Source organism: Musca autumnalis, unplaced genomic scaffold, assembly GCF_047663935.1.
Source record: "Musca autumnalis isolate F117 unplaced genomic scaffold, ASM4766393v1 scaffold_3, whole genome shotgun sequence".
NCBI lineage: Eukaryota > Metazoa > Arthropoda > Insecta > Diptera > Muscidae > Musca > Musca autumnalis.
The window spans coordinates 113312519-113333405 of NW_027411866.1; the positions used below are offsets into that span (position 1 = coordinate 113312519).

At 34.7% G+C, this 20887-nt stretch overlaps 1 protein-coding gene across 1 annotated transcript; it reads right to left on the reverse strand.

The window, feature by feature from the left end:
* Positions 1–106: 106 nt before the first annotated feature.
* Positions 107–20647, reverse strand: LOC141397502 (rhomboid-related protein 2-like). Its single transcript, XM_073973862.1, has 4 exons — positions 20062–20647; positions 4481–4842; positions 1253–1595; positions 107–1185 (listed from the first exon to the last, which is right to left on the reverse strand). Exons 1-4 carry the CDS (start codon positions 20227–20229, stop codon positions 877–879), a joined length of 1182 nt encoding a protein of 393 aa, XP_073829963.1. The 5' UTR covers positions 20230–20647; the 3' UTR covers positions 107–876.
* Positions 20648–20887: the final 240 nt, after the last annotated feature.

Genomic DNA, 20887 nt, shown 5'->3' on the forward strand with positions numbered 1-20887 from the left:
AGCAGTATTATCAGTCAGTCATCATTACTCAACTCTTTTATAAGTATAGAAATGAATTTGTTCATTTCATGTGGATATGTTTAAGTAATTCTAAATAGGACTATGATTTAGAAGATCCAATTCCCAATTCCATGTATTTTTTGGTTTTTTTACAAAAATAAATGTATTTAGAAAATAAATGTATTTAAAAAATAAATACAGGAGGGTAACATTTTGTGAAATTTTACAGAAATATAAATATATGACTAAAAAATATTCTTAAAGCTACAATGTCATACAGCGATGAAACGTAAATTGCAAATTAGAATTTACAGTTATAAAGTTAGCAAAGATTTATTTGTATAGCACAGAGCTTTTATAGGTAAGGTTTTTTCTCTTCCGATAAGAAGTATAAAGATTTCGTTGGGACCGACACTTTTATTTATTTTAGCAGTCCAAATTGTCATTCGTTGTTTAAATCCAAAGGCACTTTGGTTTTAAAGACATTCATTGGGATTATCGAATCTGTTCCGAAGCAATGGTAATATTTTTGTTCATTTTGTGTTTGGGTAATTTGGTATATAATCTCACACATTTCTTAACATTTGGAGATATTAGGAATCCATAAAAAATTATGCTTTTTCGATTTTGCCAATAAAAAATTGACTTCGGAACAGTTTCATTTAACTTAAAATGCTTTAGCTATTTGTAAATATTATGTATCAAAATATAATTTTATATAAATAGATATATCTGCGATGTACATTAATACATATGTATATTTCAATCTTATAATATAATGGTAAAAAATAAAATACATTTATATTTACTGTCGGGTTTTGCTTATAAATATTTAAATTTGTGCAGTGTTGTTGTTAAATAAATTAATTTATTATCTTAATAATACTCTTGTCGGGGAAAATAGTCCGGGAGAAATATATGTATCAGTGTGCCGGTCATCATTAGGGCAAAGAAGAATATAACAGCAATCCACCATAAAATACGTTCCCAACGGCGTACTTCAAGATTCCTTAGAACACCTATACCCACCAAAAGCCCGGCAATGGCACCCGATAAATGAGCCATATAACCAATCTGATCATGCTGATCGGTAATGTGACGATAAATCGATGTACCCAAATCGGTAAGACAAAAGATGAGAAAGACAAACAACTGTACAATGGCATATTCCATTTCATTCCAATTCTGAAAGGGGAAAAGTTCAAAAATTAGTTTTCTTTTTGAAAGTATTGAAAAAACGTTCACATCTTACCATAATTATAGTGGCAATATGCGCCGTGATCAAAGCATAAACACCACCCGATGCACCGGCCAAGAAAATGCGAGGACTTGTCAATGATGTACCCATAGAGCCGGCAACTACACCAGCTAAATATACCAAGGCCACACGCCACCAATGATGTACCAGCTCTAAAGCAACACCCAAGAAAATCTGTATAATCAAATTCATGAAGAGATGCATAAGGCCCACGTGAACAAACATATAGGTTACAAAGCGCCATGATTCGTAACGTTTGTATGGATTGTAGATGAATAAGGTGGCGGCAGGTCCATTAGTGTTCTCACCAATACGTCGATTATTGTCTGGATCATCCCTAAAAAAGAATAACGGAAATTAATAAACCTGAGCTCATTAAAAGTTGTTAGGATAAAAAGTCTAAGGGCCATTATTACATGTTCCCTTTTACTATTGGATGTCATTTAAGATTGGATACATTTCAGTTGTTGCTCCGGTTATATCATCTGTTATGTTGCGCTATTTTATTCCTCAACACTTCTTTATGTTTAGCAGCATCTTAATCCTCAAGAGAGAACGAAATTACTTCTCCGTCACATGCAGCAATCGTATCTGCGCTCCGAGTCCATCCATGTGGCCAGGAATTTCAAGTCGGATACAAATATATTTTTAAGATACTAATCTATATATATAAAAATGGTGTAAAAAATGTATAGTAATTCATAAAATGAGAACGGCTAGGCCGATTTCTGTAAAATTTTTTGTCAGTTATTCGTATTTCCGAGGAGAAGGTCTTTACGGAAGAAAATTTTGAAAAATCTCTCTGGAAAAGTCGGAAAATTGGAAAAATCGAAAATTGAGTTTTTGTATGAAATTTTATTCCTTAATAGCGAGACGAAGTTCGCCGGGTCCGCTAGTATTTTATAATTATCATCATGGAGTAGTTCAATTTGCAATTTAATTGTAATCGGCCCTAGAGCTTAAAATTGCATTATATGAAAGAAATAAAATAAAAAATAAATAAAATAAATATATCTTCGGAGCTCCTTTCATAGGTGAACAAAGTATAGCGTTAACTTTGACCGCTAATCTTTTAATCCGAACAGCCAAAATCTATCTGAGTAAAATTGAACATTCGGAAAACATGCTCGACACTCACATCAGCTTTAAAAATATCATAGTCAGCTGTTACCAGACACAAACAACAAAAGAACATGATCTGCAACCTATAGCAATTCCATCTGCTCGCTGCAAAGTATGCAGGGTTTCTAGTTTACAGAGGTGTAATCCACAGAAACATACAGTAGGATAGCTAGTAAAATGGTGCTAGATGGAGAAATGCACCACCCTTCACTTGAAAAAGGACCAGGGTCCTAACCCGCATGTTCCACATCTAACTTCTATAATCCCACGGCAGCGGGTTCTTTCGTACCATATGGTTTCGACAAACGGCTGCCAACCTAGCATCAAACCTATGCTTCTACGTAGGTTTCTGAGAAGACACCCCTCCGCACCCTCCAGATCATAATGTAAGCGGATGATTGTACGATCTTGGCGTCGGGTCTTATCGTTGATGGCATATGTTATAGGTTAAATGTCTACATAGCTGACTATCCGCCGCTAAATCCACTGGCACACTGTAAGGTATAAGGCTTCCACTGAAGATATTGGTCGATGGTGTATTGATTCCTACCACTAACTACCCCAAAATAGTGGGTGTAACTTTCGATAGCATGTTTAAGTAGTCCGCACAAGCCACAGCTATTTGCGATAAGATCAGAAGAAAGAACAAGGTCCTCAAGTCGCTGGCCGGCAGAACTTGGGTTGCTGACAAAGAAACCTTATTGTTACTACACCATTTTCACATGTAATTCGAATAATTTCAGTTGTAATTCGAAACATTTCACTTGTAATTTGAGAATTCCAATTGAATTTCGAATTATTTCAATTGTAATTTGAGAATTTCATTTGAAATTCGAATTATTTCATTTGTAATTTGAGAATTCCATTTGAAATTTGAATTATTTCATTTGTAATTTGATTTTTTTCATTTGTAATTCGAATTATTTCATTTGTAATTCGAATTCTTCCATTTGTAATTTGAATTTTTTTCATTTGAAATTCCAAATAAAAAACTTCGATTTACAAATAGAAAAATTCAAATTACAAATAGAAAAATTCGAATTACACATGAAATAATTCGAATTACAAATGAAAAAATTCAAATTACAAATGAAATAATTCGAATTTCAAATGGAATTCTCAAATTACAAATGAAATAATTCGAAATTCAATTGGAATTCTCAAATTACAAGTGAAATGTTTCGAATTTTAAATGAAATAATCAAATTACAACTGAAATTCTTCGAATTACATGTGAAAATGGTGTAGTTTTACTTAAATTTTTAAAATTTGTCACTACAATTTTTTTTCTTTATACCAGTGTAAAACGTTTGTTATTTTGTCAAGGCCGGAACCGTTAATCACAAAAATCTGTGATCACCACAGCAAAAAATAGAGGAAATCAAAAACCTCATTTGAAAGTGTCCAATTTCACTCAGAAATCCCCATACATACATATGTATGTCGATAGTCAGGCGGCCATATCCTTCCTGAACAAATGTAGTTTGTTTATGTGTGGTTTGTGGTTAAAATAAATTGAGGAGACACAGCTTGAAATCGTACTTAATCATCACAAAAAAATATTTTTTTACCTTCCAAATTCCAGCCAAATATCGTATCCCCATTTCCACAATATTTGAGTATGCCATTAAGGATTACCATTAATTATTCTTAATTCATGAAATTAAACAATTAAACCATTCCTCCTATTTGACAAAATGCACAATCTGACATGTACGTACATACACATATACTCATTGCGATCACGCAATTTTGTTTCAAATATTTATCTGATATTTGGTAGTAAATAAATATCGCAAAATTGCACCCGCACATGCCCCCTAAATGTAGAAAAACATTTTCTGTGCCTCCATTAAGATTCATTATCTTGTTGCTTACCTCCAAGCAATTCGAATTTGGACTCATAAAAAAACCAAACATTCACAGACAGACAAATGGCCAAAACAAAAAATAATTCAATGAACACCGCATGAATTCCTAATAAGATAAACAATACTCACAAAAAACTCGCAGTTATTCAATAACAAAAACAACAACAACAATGTACATTAAACAATAAATAAAAAATATTATAAATCTTTCTACAATCGTTTAACTTACTGAAAATGTATTACATCAATGAGAAACATTATAATTTCCACCAGCGAGAATATAACCATGGTCAATGGTGGCGGACATATGGACATTTGTTTCTCATAGGCTCCATCCAATTGATCACCTTCCAAGGGTTTTGGTGGAGGTACAACCATACGACAATATGATGCCAGCAGATTGCGTATCATCCATTTGTGACGTTTTGACATTGCATAGAATTCTTCGAAATCCAAATAACCATTATTATCATTATCGGACATTTTCAAAATCTGTTGGGCCACATTAGGTGGAATGTCACGACATAGACCGGCCTCAATTAGACCCTTTAGTTCGTGTATGCTAATTTTGCCATCAGCATCGGCATCATGCTGCAAAGAAAAAGAAAATCTAAATTAAAATCAAAACAAATATCGCATATGGGCAATGTTGATGAGTGTAAAGAGAACGAATGAATGGATTCCATTCAATCGCAGAGTGGTAGTTCATTGAACTACGAATTTTTGATGTCTATAAAATTATAGTTTTTATGCTAATTTATGCATAAAATAAGTTTGACTTTTATTAGTATTTAGTAAAACGCTACAAAAGCGAAATCGGAAAGTGAGAAAAGGAAACAGAACTAAAATGACAATAATGGAAGACGGAGTCTTTATAGGCAAACTAAAGGGAGTCTTTATTAACGAGCTAAAGGTAGTCTTTATAGATGAACTAGCGGGTGTCTATCAATAAAAACCCAGAGGGAATCTTTTCAGATAACTTAAAAAGAGTCTTTATAGGCGACCAAAAAAGAGATTCTTTATAGTCAATCTGAAAGGATTTTCTATAGGCAAACTGAAGGAGTCTTATAGAAAACTTTAAAGGAGTATTTATAAAAACCTGGAAGCAGTCTTTATAGACAACCAAAAGGGAGTCTTTACAAACTACCTAAAGGGAATCTTTAGAGGTGATCTAAAGGGAAACTTTGCATGTAACCCGACAAACTAAAGGGATTCATTTTAGACTGATTGAAAGGAGTCATCATAGATGAGCTGAAGGTAGTTTTAATAGACATCCTGATAGTTTTTAAGTCTAATATATGACAAAACAAGCACACACCCAATAAATTAAAATTAACAGATAAACCAGTTCTACTAATTATTCACTTCTATTTTTTAAGTAGGTCAAATTTAATGATTGAAGAAAAAAAAACAACTTTTTGTAATCTTTCCAAAAAAGATTTGTTGAGCTTCAAACAATATTTTATTCGTGCAACTAGTATTGACTATATTTGGATATAAGTCAATCACAATTATTCAATCCACAATTCGCTGGTTAGGAAAAACATTGTGTGTAAAATAATAAAAAAAAAACAACAATAGTTGTCGACGGAATGGAAAAGACTACTTACTACAATAGTATTCGGTTAAAACTACAAATATGCCGATGTATGCCGTAAAATGGTTTAGGCCATGTTTATATTATAGTCTTTTGCAGGGTTAACCTTCTTAATGAAGATTTATTTGACGTATACGCAAAGGAATTGGCTTTTGAAACCCAGTGGTTTTGCTAAATCCGGTTATATATAAACGTACTATTAGTATCTTTACACACATAAATTCTAGATCCATTACATATAAATGTTAAGGGGTAGTTTACACTATATGTAAATGTCATATGACACGAAATAAAAACATTCCACTTAAATCGAAGACCAGCGGTCCAACCGTATCCCAAGGACTCCAAACTGATACCTGGGCAACCCAACAAATAGCGTTAAAGTACCTAACGTGGTAAAGAGGCTATGTCACTTAGATGAAGAAAAGGATGAATAAAGGCATACAAGCTTAACAGTAATTTCAGCTTTTTTCCAGTGTATATTCCAGCCATCAGGAAATCAGATGAACAATAAACTAGAAAGCGATCCATTATTAGACTATGTTAGACCCCGCGTGGCTCTCAGTAGATTTAGGTTACGATTGGCAGCTGCGATTGATTATTAACAGCCACTTTAATCGGAGACCAGCGGTCTATTGTGCTCACCCTGAAAAGAGGTAAAAAGGGTAGGAGGGAAAAAGGAAGTGAGAATCTAGGATGGCCCACCCAATATCCACTTAAGGCTCCTAACGGGGCTGCAGGGTCTTTTGATTGCCAGTCTAGGACACTTGCAGAGAATGTGGTCAATTGTTTCAATCACTTGGACATCCTCACATAGCATGTAATACACAATGTTGGTGTCCTCCCACTTACTTGTCATAGATATAATGATTCAGTGACCATTAATAACCCCTAAAGCGATTCTGATTTCTGATTTACGTAGTGAGAGAAGAGAAGCCGTTCTATCCGCTGATATTGCCGGCCAGAATGTCTTCGATACCTTACAACCAGGTACGTCTTGCCAAATCCATACGGTTTTCTCTGTGTATAATTTACCTAGTTGGTTGAGGAAGAAGCAAAACAATTGCTTGACGCACTCCTTCACCCGGAGTTCAGAAGGTTGGGAGCTGCTACCCAGCAAAACTTAATGGCTATATTACAACTTTTTAAGATAGACCTACAACTTTGAACATTCTGGAAGTAGTCTGCACTGCGCCCACTCACTCCTATCAGGTATTATTACGTCAGTTGTGTCAAAGTACAGGATTGACGAAACGTAGTCGGGAATAGAGACTCTCGAAATGCTATCAGGTTGCGCGGACTTTGATGGTGACCTGCCTACATCAAGTCATAATCAACGCCAAACTATAGAGGATGAACAGCTGAGAGACAGATTTTATAATTTTCCAAGACTTCAAGCTGTTAAACAGCTTTCAGCCTTAGAAATCACCAGCTCGTATAATACTAGCAATGCTTCAGAATGTAGCGGAACCAATGCTAATGATCCTGGTGGAAATTTGTAAGGGTCTATGCAAAGAGATAAAGGTGATCTACGTCCCTAAAGACTATAGACCAATAAGTCTTTCTTCCTTTCTATTAAGGACAATGCAAAGGTTACTGGGCACAATTAGATTTTAAAAACTTCAGTAGATCTCAGCACGCTTACATCAAATGGGCAAATCAGTAGAAACCGTCTTACATGAGGTGGTTGAACACGTTCAGAAGAATATGGAAAATTCAATCTTCCCGGCCTTTCTCAATATAGATTGGACCTTCAAGGTGGTGGCTTAAGCTTATGATGACAATGGTCTTGAAGTCAACGCGGAGAAAACCGAACCCACCCTATTCACAAAAAAAAACTCCAAATTCCCGAATTCCAACCACCAGACCAGCATTGGACGGTTGCATTGGTACTTGCTGACAGGACCGAAGTCTTGGACTGGGACTAGTAAATGGAAGATGGGGAAGTGGACTTGGTAGCACGGCTAACGGAAACCCATGGCTACAACTGTTCCTATATCAACACCCCACCTTTTGGGTCAGAAGAAGGAATAAATGCACACGTAATAAAAAATAATTAAAAAAAGTTTCAGTGTTTTATTTATAAATGCACTTAAAACTAGAAAATAATTTGTCGATTAGCCACAATCGTTAGCCGTTTAATTTTGCCACCATTTTAAATTTAAATGCAAGCGTTTTATTTGAGAGATTCCATCATGAAGAACAATATACTACTTGATGCTAAGCGAAAACTTATTTTCTAGCTTTAAGTGCATTTACATATAAATAAAACACTGTAGCTTAATTTTTTAATGATTTGTTATGCATAAAAATAAATTATTTAAACGATAATGATGAGCTGCGTGCAAACAAACTTTTACCGAATGACATTTTAGAACACAAATGCGTAGTATGAGAAACGTGAGACAATCTAAAAATAAAAAAGAACTATACTAAATGTATGTTTGTGTTATCGGAGTGCAATTAATTATTTCAACCTAACAGATGAATTAGTCATTATTACGGCTTGCACTAAGTTCCCATTAAAGTAAACACGTTTCTTACAAAAACCGCAGATTAAATGAAAACTAACAGCTAATATTATAAATATGCTGGCAAAAAAGTCTTATCGCAAAGTGACGGCGGCTATTTAACCACATTTGCACCGCCAAGGGATCAAAATATTGCGAATTTGTAATGCATTGGTTCACAGAAGCAATTGTATGTCATTAATGCTGAATTACTCAGAAAATGAACTACTGAGCTTGAAATAGATCAGATCTTTTATCACATAACAGAGCTTATATGGTATGTACATCAATCAACACACACACAATTATTCACAGGGGAAAGCAAATGGTTGCCGACAACTTGTTGCAACAAGAACTACAGACCTTATATAGGTTTTATGTGTGTAAAGGGCCTATCAAAGCCTTTTTATATCACGACAAATTTCCTATGCCAATCGAAGTTATTCAAGAAAAAATATCTGTTGATTCATACACGAAACACATAATTGTTGAGGTGAGGGCCCCTTGTCGAAGATTTCTCCGAGTCAATCCGGTGCATAGAACCGGCCGGCGTCGGATTGTTGATTCATAGTTCTCCTATACTACTATAGCATATTGCCTAACACTTGGCAAAATTAACTTCTAACCTAAAGAAATGTTTCTACAATCAGCAAAAAATTCAATTAAAATATACCAACTATTTACTGTGTGGTATTAACACACGTACAAATATTTACTTTAATTGCCGTAGTCATATTGCAGCTGCTTGACGAAAAGAAATTAGAAACAGTAACGAAACCCCCGCTTTTGATTCAAACAATTGGAGTACATTCCACACCTATGTATTTAATTCTATTATCAGGCTTCGCACTTGACACTTTTTTGTTTGTTTTTGAAAGCGGCAAAGATGTCAAACATCAACGTTTGATGGTCTTAGTCAGCTGTCGTGTTTTGTTGACTCTTAGATTAAACTAAAACCCCCTCCCAAGGTAGTACATATTTCTCTATTTATTCATGGTTATCTAAATATTTACCTCCTTCAACACTCTCTCATCGCCATCGGAGTTGTCTTGCATGACGATTTTTTCCCTGTTACCGTGTGCGTTAGAGGAAACCGGTAAAATAAAATTGCGTTTGTATTGAATTTGTTTTCTTTTTCCAAGAATACCTACAGTTTTAGAAAATACAGTGCGAAAGGAAAGTACATATATGCAGAAAAGATCTGTTAAGTATGTTAATAAAAAATAAGTTAAAAACTATTTTATGTCAATAAACAACTTGGCGGAGGAATGTAAACCAAATATACAAACGAACATATTGCATTGCTACAACAAATATGTTTGTTCGTATATTTTAATCTGTTATCTGGTTCAAATTCGCCTGTATCTAAATTAAAAAAAATCTGCAACATGGACTGGCTTCGTCCTTAAAGAATTAGGAGACAGGCGTAAACCGAGCAAACAAAATAGTTAATAAATAATAGGCTTTAAAGTAATTTTTTGTAGCCGTAACTACTTACATAACACATTATTTTAACAAGGGCATGTGGCACTGAATAGCTAGTTATTCTATAACCACTAGATGAACTAGTTACTCTATCGCCACTAGAAGTTGAAAAATAAGCTAAAATACATATGGCTGGAAAAAAATAATAGCACCACCTCACACTTATCGAAACCACTGATATAGCGGCGCGAAAGTCAAAAAATCAAACTATAAAACTGAGAAATGTTTTCCATTGTATCCATTACAGACACTCTGGTGGCTAATATTTTATTTTTACATTGTTGTTGTTGTTGTTGTTGTTGTAAATATTCTCTCAGCTATTCACTATCCAATGCAACAAACTTCGCTGCATCAGATTTGTTTAATTCAATTCAATTTATTTAACTTGTAATTCAAAGCCAACCGGCCCATCAGTGTAAATTACAAAATGCATAAGAATTGCTTAACGAAATAAAAAGGAAAAACTACTCGAAAAATATAATGTAAGACCAAGAAACTAAAAACTAATATAAAAATATGCATACCAATAATATATACAGATTTACTTTGAAGCTAAGCAATTCTTAATAAAACTAAAATGTAGCTTAAATACCCTAAAATACTGAAAATCGGGAGGTATCTATAAAGGGACCTACACCCAAACGTGGACGTATGTCCACAATTTTTGGTGGAAAGGTTTAGTGACCACTAGAAACTCTAAGTACTAGATTGAAACTAATTTGGAAGGAAAGGATTGCTTAAATCCTCAAAGTACCGAATATCAGGAGGTACCGTTACATGGGGCTATACCAAAATATTGGTCGATGTTGTTCATATTTAGTCCATTATTACCCACGGACACATACTACGTTTGTGCAAAATTTCAGAAACATATCTCCATTCGTTTGCAAGTTATTAATTTCGCGCCATTAGATCAGTGATTTCGACCACTGTGCACCTCAACGAAAATATGTTGGTGGCATTTTTATATAAAAGTACACATTTTGGGGACCGTTTCAGGCGTATTTAGAACTAAACGACTCACAGAGGGGAAACCTAGGCCTAAAGTTGCTCAAAACTCAAAATATGAAAATCGTTTTTTATGAAAAAAATGTTCATAAACGGCAACCAGACTCTTTTCTACATTTGCTATAACCATCCTCGACCTTGTAAGATTAACCAATCCAATGCAGCAGTCGATTGAACTCAGCCATACTGAAAACAAAAAGTAAATTTTCGAAAACTAAGAAATTAGGTGAACATTAAAATGACATTATTTTCGCGAAAATTTAAATTTTTCAAGATTTATTGTTTTTGTACAGTCTCCGAACAAGATTAGCATTTAAAATTTTCAGATTGATTTTACATATTTGCTCTTTAATAATGGTGATACATATCCTCTTTATGAAAATTTTTTATGATAATTTTTAAGATTACTACAATTTCAATAGTGAAAAAGTCTATTTCCCCGTCGTTTCCCGACCATAGTTTCTTCTAATGTTTTATGCGCTTGAGTCTCAAATAACAGATTCAGTCATAAAAAATTGCGCACATTTGCGCCATTCCAAAAAAAAATCGAATTTTTCTTAACTAAAATAGGAAATATTGTTTTATGGAATTGCAAGGTTTACTCACACTAAATTTTGTTCCGCCTTATAACCGGGGCTCTTATTTATCTGACTAAACCACTACCTACCAAATATGTTTGCATTATTCAGAAACATTCGCGGCTTTTCCCATGTGAATTGAGAAAAATTTAATTGAATTAAGTTTCAAAAAATAAAATTTGGAATGAAATATATGTATATGGTATCTGTACCGATTTCTTTGAAAATTTGCTCAATGTTTTTTTAGGCTAATTCAGGTTGCATGTGTCAAATTTCAGTGATTTTGGTGAATTTTTATCTCATATCAGATGCGAATATATATGGAAGCTGCATCTAAATCTGGACCGATTTTCATTATTTTCTATAGGATTAATCCTTGTACAGAAGATATGCTTTGTACAAAATTTTACATCAATCCGACTGTAAATGAGCTTTCTAGGGCTTTTGATCAACTTTTAACACAAATTTCCCCTCTGTGCGACTCTAAAAAAAAATTAAAAATAACAAAAATCATATTTATATTCGTCAGTTTTTTAAAATATAAATCAATTTGTACAAAAACTCCAAAAAGTGGGCGAAAAAATAATAGCACCACCATTAAAAATTCTTTTAAAATTATAGAAATTGGACAAATATCTACACTTTATCACTCAAGAATAGAAGTACATCAAAAAAACAATTGTTTACTGGTTTGTTCTTAAGCTGAGGGCGATAGAAATGCCTAGGGATAGGCTTGGATATCGAACCAAGCGGATTCTGGTATTGGTTTCAGGACTCTTCTTCAAGGATTGCCAAATATGATTTTTTGGTCGTTGGTTTTGATGCTGTAGTTGCCTTACTGACCTTAGTTCACAATTTTTTGATTTGTCATAGTCTAGGGACAACGCATAAGCCTAGAGAATGGCCACAAAACTTCTATACCACAATTTCTTCCAGATTATAATTGTTTTTATTCTCTAGGAAGGACCAAACTATTACCAACCTATCTTTTAAATAAAATAAAGTCATATTTGCTAGGATTTCAACGAAATCAAGTTAATTCTTAACAGTTTTGTTGCCATGTTTAGGGCTCAGTCTCTAACGACAAAGTCAGCTGCACACTATTACGGTTAAATAATCTTGTATTAATGGGTTTTACTATATATATATTTTTTGGGTCCATTACGAGTTTTTGACGACATCGAACTGAGAAATGAACATAGTCCCACAACTACATAAAACATTGTTCCACAGTTTTTCATTGTGGTCCTATTATTGTTTTCGCAACTGTATGTTCTATTTTTAGAACAGTTGAGGTGGAATTTGTTTTCAATTTCAAAACTATTCATATTTCCTTTTATTTTATTTTGCTCTCTGCTGGATTTGATCATGCGAACTTCTGATTTGTAGCTGTACACACTGTGCCGCATTAAGGGTTGTTTAAACGCTTATATGTGCACCACTAACTGTTCTTTATCGCGTGCTGCGTTGAGCGTTGAACATACAACCCTGGGATTTGTAGTCGGATACACATGCTCCGTGCCACCGTACTCATTACTTAGTAAGGAGTAAAATAAGCATACTGTTAATGCAGAAAGTAGCTTGTTTACATTACTTTGTAATGGGTTACATAATGACTAATCCGAATTTTTTCTGGTGCGGTTAGCTGGGCAACTAAACGAAAGGAGCGTGTCTTGTGGTCTCAATTCACAAGCAGGTACTAGGAAAGACCTTAAAAGGTGACCAGTCTATTAGGGTAGACCTCATAAAGGCGGTCTGTTTATTAAAGAAAACCTTAAAAGGTATTCTGTGTACTAAAGAAGTCCTCAGAATGTTTTCTGTATGCTAAAGAAGACCTTAAAAGTTCTTCTGTCTACTTTAGAAGGGCTAAAAGGTCTAGGAAAAACCTTAAGGCGTCTTCTGTCAGCTATAGACGACTTTAAAAGGTCTTCTGTCTACTATAGAAGACATTAGTGTGTCTTTTTCTATAATAAAATACCTTTAAAGGTCATTTGTCTACTAGGAAAAGCCTTAAAAGGTCTTCTGTCTACTAGGGAGAACCTTAAAAGGTTTCCTGTCTACTGGAGAAGACATTATAAAAACAACATAAAAATGTTGATTTTGCCGATAAAATCATCTTCAATGCGAGGCCCATTTCCATCTTGATGGCTTCGTCAATAGGCAGAAATGTCGCATTTTGCGTGAGGAAAATCCTCGAGTGATTCACGAGAAGCAAATGCGTCGTAAACGTGTCACTGTGTGGTGTAGTTTTTGGGCTGGAGGAATCAGTGGACCTTTTTTATGAAAGTGAGGCAGGTCAAGCGCAAACAGTCAATGGTGCACAGTATCGTGAAATGATAACCAGTTTTTTTTTCTTGCCTAGAATTGAAGAAATGAATGTGGAGTGCATGTGGTTTCAACAAGACGGCGCCACATGTCATACAGCCAGAGAAACAATTCAATTGCTGCATCAGTCATTTCCCAGAATTGGCAACCTTGATCTTTGGGGTTTTTTGAAATCGATGATTTACGCGAATAAGACGGCGACGACTCAAGCCTTACAAGAGGAAATTGGACGCTTCATTAATGAAATACCGCAGCATTTATGCAAAATGGTCATTGAAAATTTCTTTAAAAGATCGCGTGTGTGCCAGCAAAGCCGCGAGGGTATCTTGTTCCATACATAACTTCATTCTGTCTACTTTACGATATAATAAAGTTTTACGATTTTTTTTTTTTGGCAGGGGGTCCGATATAACTTTTACACACAATTTACTTCATCCTGTACCAATGTTGCATTTTTTTAATTTTTTGTATTTTTATGGTTTGTTTATTGGTGCTTTTTGAAATAGAGCATATGAAAAAATCAAAAACACTCATATTTTGATGCAAAAATGAAAAATGATGAAAAACTGAAATTTAGACCGATTTCAAATGATTTTAATGCATCAGAAAGCTGATTGTTATCTATCCTTTCAAAATTTACAGAGTTTTGACCGGGAAAAACTATTTTGAGCCACTGTGCGGAGGTCAGAGGATACGAAGATAGAGAACACGTCGAAATTACGCGCGACCTGCCTCTTTTTTGTACTTTGAAGGCTCATATTTTGGGAAGTATGAACTTTCCCCAGATAAACAATATATTTTTGTGTTCAGTACAATAACCACTATATGTGAAAAAATTCAAAGAATAGCAGGACAGTGCCTAAACCCTCTTAAGCCTAAAATTATTTTAAAAGCTGGAATTATATCAAAATAGACAGCCTTCGGCCGAGGATTAAAGCCTTTCACCTATAGACAGGTGCAAAAGTCGGCTACGCCAACGAAATTTTCTTATAAAATATAAGCTTATCCCAATAGCCGGATTTCGGACGGGGATTGAAGACTTTCTCGGCTACGCGAATTATTGGAACTTTGAAGGCATTTATCTCGGGAAATATGGACTTCCCATAGAAAAAGTATATACTGCTGTTCCCATAGAAAAAGTATATATTGGGAGGTCGCGTGTAAATCCAACGTTACTAGTCACTGTCGATTTCGATATGGTAAAGCATCATAGCTTAGGACACAAAATCTTTTATCAGTCTAACATCTATAGATCTTAAGAAAAAAAAAAGAAATATTTTTTTGTTTTGGAAAATGATTTGGTAAACACTTTTGCCGTTAAGTGTTACTGTTAATGAACGCATGCCATGCTATTATGGTTTATATGAAAGTTGGGAAGACAGAATTCAGTCCACATGAATTTCATTATCAGTATAGCGAGCAGCACAACTTGTTTGGTAGTAGGGGTATGTTTCCATTTTTTTATTGTCGTGGCTGTTGTCGATACTTTAATTTGCTTTCTTTCTATGACTTCATTCTGACCATAATACAATGGCAGATAAAATAAAAAATGTTTACATTATGCATCATCAGCTTTAAAATAACCACAAGAAATGATTTTTTGCAATATTGCGTTTATCAACAGTTTGTTGACTGTTCAAAAATAGTTTCGCTCCTTTTATTAATTAAAAACTTATGAGTTATAAACAAAGCCACAACTCAAACAAAAATAACGCTTCACAAAACACTGATACTACCGTTCTGATGTATGGTTCCGAAGCCTGGGTACTTGCGCAAGCAGATAAGGCAGTGCTTGGCGTGTTTGAGAGAAAATTCTTCGAAAGATCTACGAACCGATCTGCGTTGAATACCGACGTCGTATGAACCACGAGTTGTATCTGCTATACAACGACATCAATATAGTTAAACGTATCGAGATGCAGCGATTGCGTTGGATAGACCATATAATAAGAATGAGCGATGATGAACCCGCTAAAAAGGCATATAAATTCGAGCCCCATGGCGGTGCACGCAGAATTGGAAGGCCAAAGAATAGATGGCGCAAACAAGTGGATGAAGAGATGACAAGGCGCGGTATTCTAAAAAGTTAAGCACTAAACATAGAGAATTGGAGATATTTTCTTAGTTCGGTCTATGGAACAAATGTTCTGCAATGGACCAGCTAAGTAAGTAAGAGTTATATATAGATGGGATTCTAACCGGTAAATACCTGTAATGCGATTCTCTCATTTTTTGAGTTACTGACAAAAAATCGGTAAAATAAAAAATTATGAATAAAAAGTTCAAATACAACACTATTCACGGTGTGCCTTAACCAAATTTAAATGGAAGGATCTTACACCTGGGATGTTTCTGCGGATTCTGAAACTGCAATGTTCATAGATGGGAAAAATCAAAAAATTAAAAAAAAAATCGCCGGAGGGGATTTTAAATAAATCGAAAAACATCGCTAATCTCCGAAATTACAAACATTTTAACTTTACCGACATTTGTCGGTAAGACCTTGTTTATATTATAGCCATTTGCAGGATTAACCTTCTTTATGAGGATTTATTTGAAATAAACTCAGTGGGTTTGTTAAATCTGGTTATATATAAACGTACTATAATTCAAAAATTATGTTAGAGAATCGCACTACTGGTAGGGTAAGTGCACCTAATGTCGGCATGTACCAGTAGTCGGCACCTTTTGAATTTGAACTCAAATAACTAAAAATTAAGAAAACAAAATAGGAAAATAATCTTAAAAATTCTTCAACAATATTGTCCGCTAACTTTATATAAAATTTCATTGAGCTAGGACCAATTATTATATCGAAATTTAAGTTTTTGTCAGTGAGTGTTTTTCACCACAACCGAAAATACATGTTTCTTAAGAAAACAAGTAAAAAAGTATCAGTCGGCTTTGCCGACAGAGGTATACCCTCAGCCTGTGCAAATTGAAACACTTTTTTCACAAAAAAAAAAAAAAAAATTATGTATTTAGGGGGTTTTTTCGTATGAACCGACAAAATTTTGATTAAGGTTAAAGTTCAAAAAATTTGCGGAAAAGGTACTTAAAGGAATGGGCCGACATAGACCGTGGGGGTGCAATAGGGGGTTTTTACACCCTTCGGTCTGTTTCCTCTAGAAGTATGGACTTGCCCCTGAAACAACTTTTACCATCGTAATTGAGGCAGCAAATGTAAGTTGCTTCAACAAATATCCAAGTGATTCAATTTTGGCCTAAATCGGCATATCCGTTCGAGAATTATCTTGCGCTTCCACCAATAAACATGGTGTCATAGGGTTTGTTTTTCAACTTTCAGGCTATTTTTTCAGGAAGTATGGACTTGCCCCTGAGGAAACTTGTACCTTCGTATAGGGGACAGTGAATACAAGATGCTACAACAAAAACCAAGGCGATTCGAGTGCAGGTCCTAAACTGAACTTTTCCGAAATTTTGTGTGGGAGGTACTCGAAGGAGTTTACCGATTTATAGTCCATATTGGAACCTCATCTAAGTCTGGTAGAAATTTCTTAATGTGCAAAGTATGGACCAAATCGGTTACTCCCTTCAAGAGTTATCGTACGCACAAATTTGCCGAACATTTTCGAACTTGTGTGGGGGAGGTACCGGAAGGAGTTGACCGATATAATTCATCTTTGAACTTGAACTAAGTTTGGACAAAATATTACGTAAGCGAAAAGTTGGACCGAATCGGCAGATCCGTTCGAGAGTTATCTTGCGCTCCAACCACTACACACGGTGTCATAGGGTTTTTTGTAACTTTCAGGTTATTTTCTCAGGAAGTATGGACTTGCCCCTAATGAAACTTACAGCGTCGTATAGAGGACAGCGAATACAACTTGCGTAAACAAAAATCAAAGCGATTCGAGACCAGGTCCTAAACTGAACTTTTCCGAAATTTTGTGTGGGATGTACCCGAAGGAGTGGACCGATTGAGTCCATATTGGAACCTCATCTAAATTTGGTAGAAATTACACGATGTGTAAAGTATGGACCAAGTCGGTTATTCCCTACAAGAGTTATCGTGCGCACAAGTTTTGCGACAATTTTTGAACATTTGTGGGGGAGGTACCCGAAGGAGTGGACCTATATGGCCCATCTTCGAACTTAAATCGAATCTGGACAAAATATTTCGATCCACAAAATTTGAACCGAATCGATTAATACGTTCGAGAGTTATCGTGCGCACCAGCCAGCCAGACAGACAGACAGACGGACAGACAGACAGACAGACGGACGGACATTGCTAGATCTACTCAAAATTGTCTGAAACGGATATCGTACAAACATACTTGGGGTCTAAAACCATTATTTCAATGAGGCACATTTTTGGTCGTATCAAAGTGTAAATACCCTCTTTAGCCTAAAGGCTGAGGGTATAAAAATTGTGGAGATGTTAACCTTATAAGCTCTGTAATTATTTTAAAATGAAGTAATTTTCCACAACATTTTTGTTATATAGGTAGAGAACAGTTAAAAGAACACTTTAGAAAAAGAATTTTTTAAAAAATATTTATAATTGTGCAATTTTTGCTGATGCCGACTTTAGGGACAAAAAAATATAAAATTTGCCTGAAGTCTGCATGGGGTTATAAACATTGATTTTTATCGATTACTTTTAGCTAAAAATTATAAAAAATACTAAAGAAATACTTTAAAGGCTAATTAATAAAATATAGTTTCAATTTGAAAGGAACTTTAGCGATTTTAGCCATGATTTGAAGTACGTACGTTATGGGGTTATCAGAAAAAATAGTAGATTCTTGTAGTTCTGGAACATACCAAGAAATTCAAAAAGAATACAAGAAGAGCGTATTAACCACGTGGACTAAATTTTTAATTGTCAAATCGTGCCTTGGAGTTACTTGTGGGAAAAAGTCAATGTAGACTGCAAAAATTATAGCATTGTCGAAAAGGACCCAAATCTCAAGATTATAAACTTAACCCTCGATGGCATGAATCTGGATCCCGCATTTATGTTTTTCTGCAAAGATATATTCAACCGAACGCTGTAAAATCTCTCAAATATCAAAAATAAGTGAGCAAAAGCTATGACCGGCTTTTATTAATAATTACTTCTCTTTCGAGTTGAGCTGTTATGACCTAAGAGATACACGGGTGGTTAGACCGATCATCAGGCATATTAGAATGTTATTTTAGTGGGTGGACGAAGGCTAAGCTTGGAATGTAGCATTTATACCACAAATCATTCGAAAATTGTATATTGGAATTATTTATTTTAATGATAGTTATTTGATTCCAAACCTTTCCTATAGTTCGACTTCAAGCCTAGCTTTTTGCCCAAAAAAAAAAAAAAAAATAAAATAAAACCATATTTCTATCAGGGACAAATTGAATTGAATTTTTTTAAATTGTAAGTTTTTCTTAGTAGCCGGCCTTCATCCGGGGATTTGAGACTTTCTCCTATGGACAGGAGCCAATTTATGGCACGGGAACAAATTTTTATTTAATTTAATTTTTTTCTTACTTTAACAAGGGAATTTTCGGAACTTCAGAGGCCCATATCTCGGGAAGTATGGACTTCCCCCCAACAAACTTTATATTTTTGTAATCAGGACGTAAAGATCTACCTGTGGTAAACATTTCAGATTTTTCCGCCAGCTGGTAGAGTATTCAATTTATGCCCACAAAAATTGCCTTTTTTCCAAAACAAAGACAAAACATTGTCATCCCTATGTTACCCAATGATTACACATGCAAGTAACTTACAGACAGTTGTGTATACATATTATAGTCGAAACTTCAATTTTTTCGAACTGACACTTGCATGTGTAGACGTTCGGAAAAAAATTGAAGTTACTTTCAAAGCACTTACATTGATTACTGACAAGAAAATTTTGTCGGCAGTGAGGTTGTTAGTTGGTGTGGCAATGAATATGTGTGAGTGTATTTGTGTTTTTCGAACTGCCACTTGCATGTGTAAACGGGGGGTTATACGTTGTCATGAATGAATCATTTCAAAGTCAGGGAAACACCATACCCAAAACACACACTGAAACAAAACTATATATGAAAGAGAATACAACTTAGCCAGATGGGATGGGGGATATGAATGTCTGTCTGCCACACTGTTTTTCTAAGTACACAAAGTCATTATCAAAACATCACGAAATGCAAGTATTGAAACAACAGCAACAAATGAAAAAATGCACAGCCGATACATTGTTATGTATGTATGTCTGTTCATATGCATTATACAGTATATACAATGTCTACTGGACAGAGAAAACAAAGAAAAAGAAAGTATATACATATTAACTTAAAATGCTTGACCTACCCGTTCAAAGACATCTCTTATTCTACGACGATCATCTGGTTCCTGCTGGGGCATTTCACGCAATGGAATCTCTTCCAAATCCACAGTATCTTGACGTGTTGGAGGTGGTCTACTATGTCGTAATTGTGGATACAGGCCATTCTCCACATCTTGACGTTGTGTAGACATTATGGTTGTTGTTATTGACCTTTCTAATTCACAAATAATTAACAAAAACAATACACCACTTCGTTTTGTACCCGTTTACGTTTAAAGGTAAAAGGCACTTGTTGGTCGGTCAAATCAAATTATTTGCGTGTTTTTATTCACAACACATTTTATGTTTTCTTCTTTCTTAATGACAAGGTTGTGTTTTGTTGTTCTTTTCCTCAAAGATAAGATAAATTATAGCCAATCAACGGTTTTTATTTATGATTGTAAAAATTTCCGCATTCAATAGTTTTTAACACTTTTTTTAGTTCGTCTAGCCACTTATAACGAAAGTATCTTTGTTTACAATGAATTCATCCAACCGAACGTCGCATGTAAGCGTCCTTTGTCAACCTTTGACAGCTTTCAACTGAAATGAATGAATCTCAATGGATCTACAGATCGAAATGTTATTGCTTCTATAGATCCCTACAGATTGTTTTCACTGATAAATCGATGAATATGTTATCGACTTTTCGTGCACTGTATAGAGCTGGCAAAAATTCGATGGCACTATCGATAATATCGATTATTTTTAAAAAATAAAAATATCGATAGATAGTTTTGTCTATCGATATTATCGGAACAAAAACCCCCAACCTAAAATTCATTGAAATAAATAGAAAATTCGCTGTTT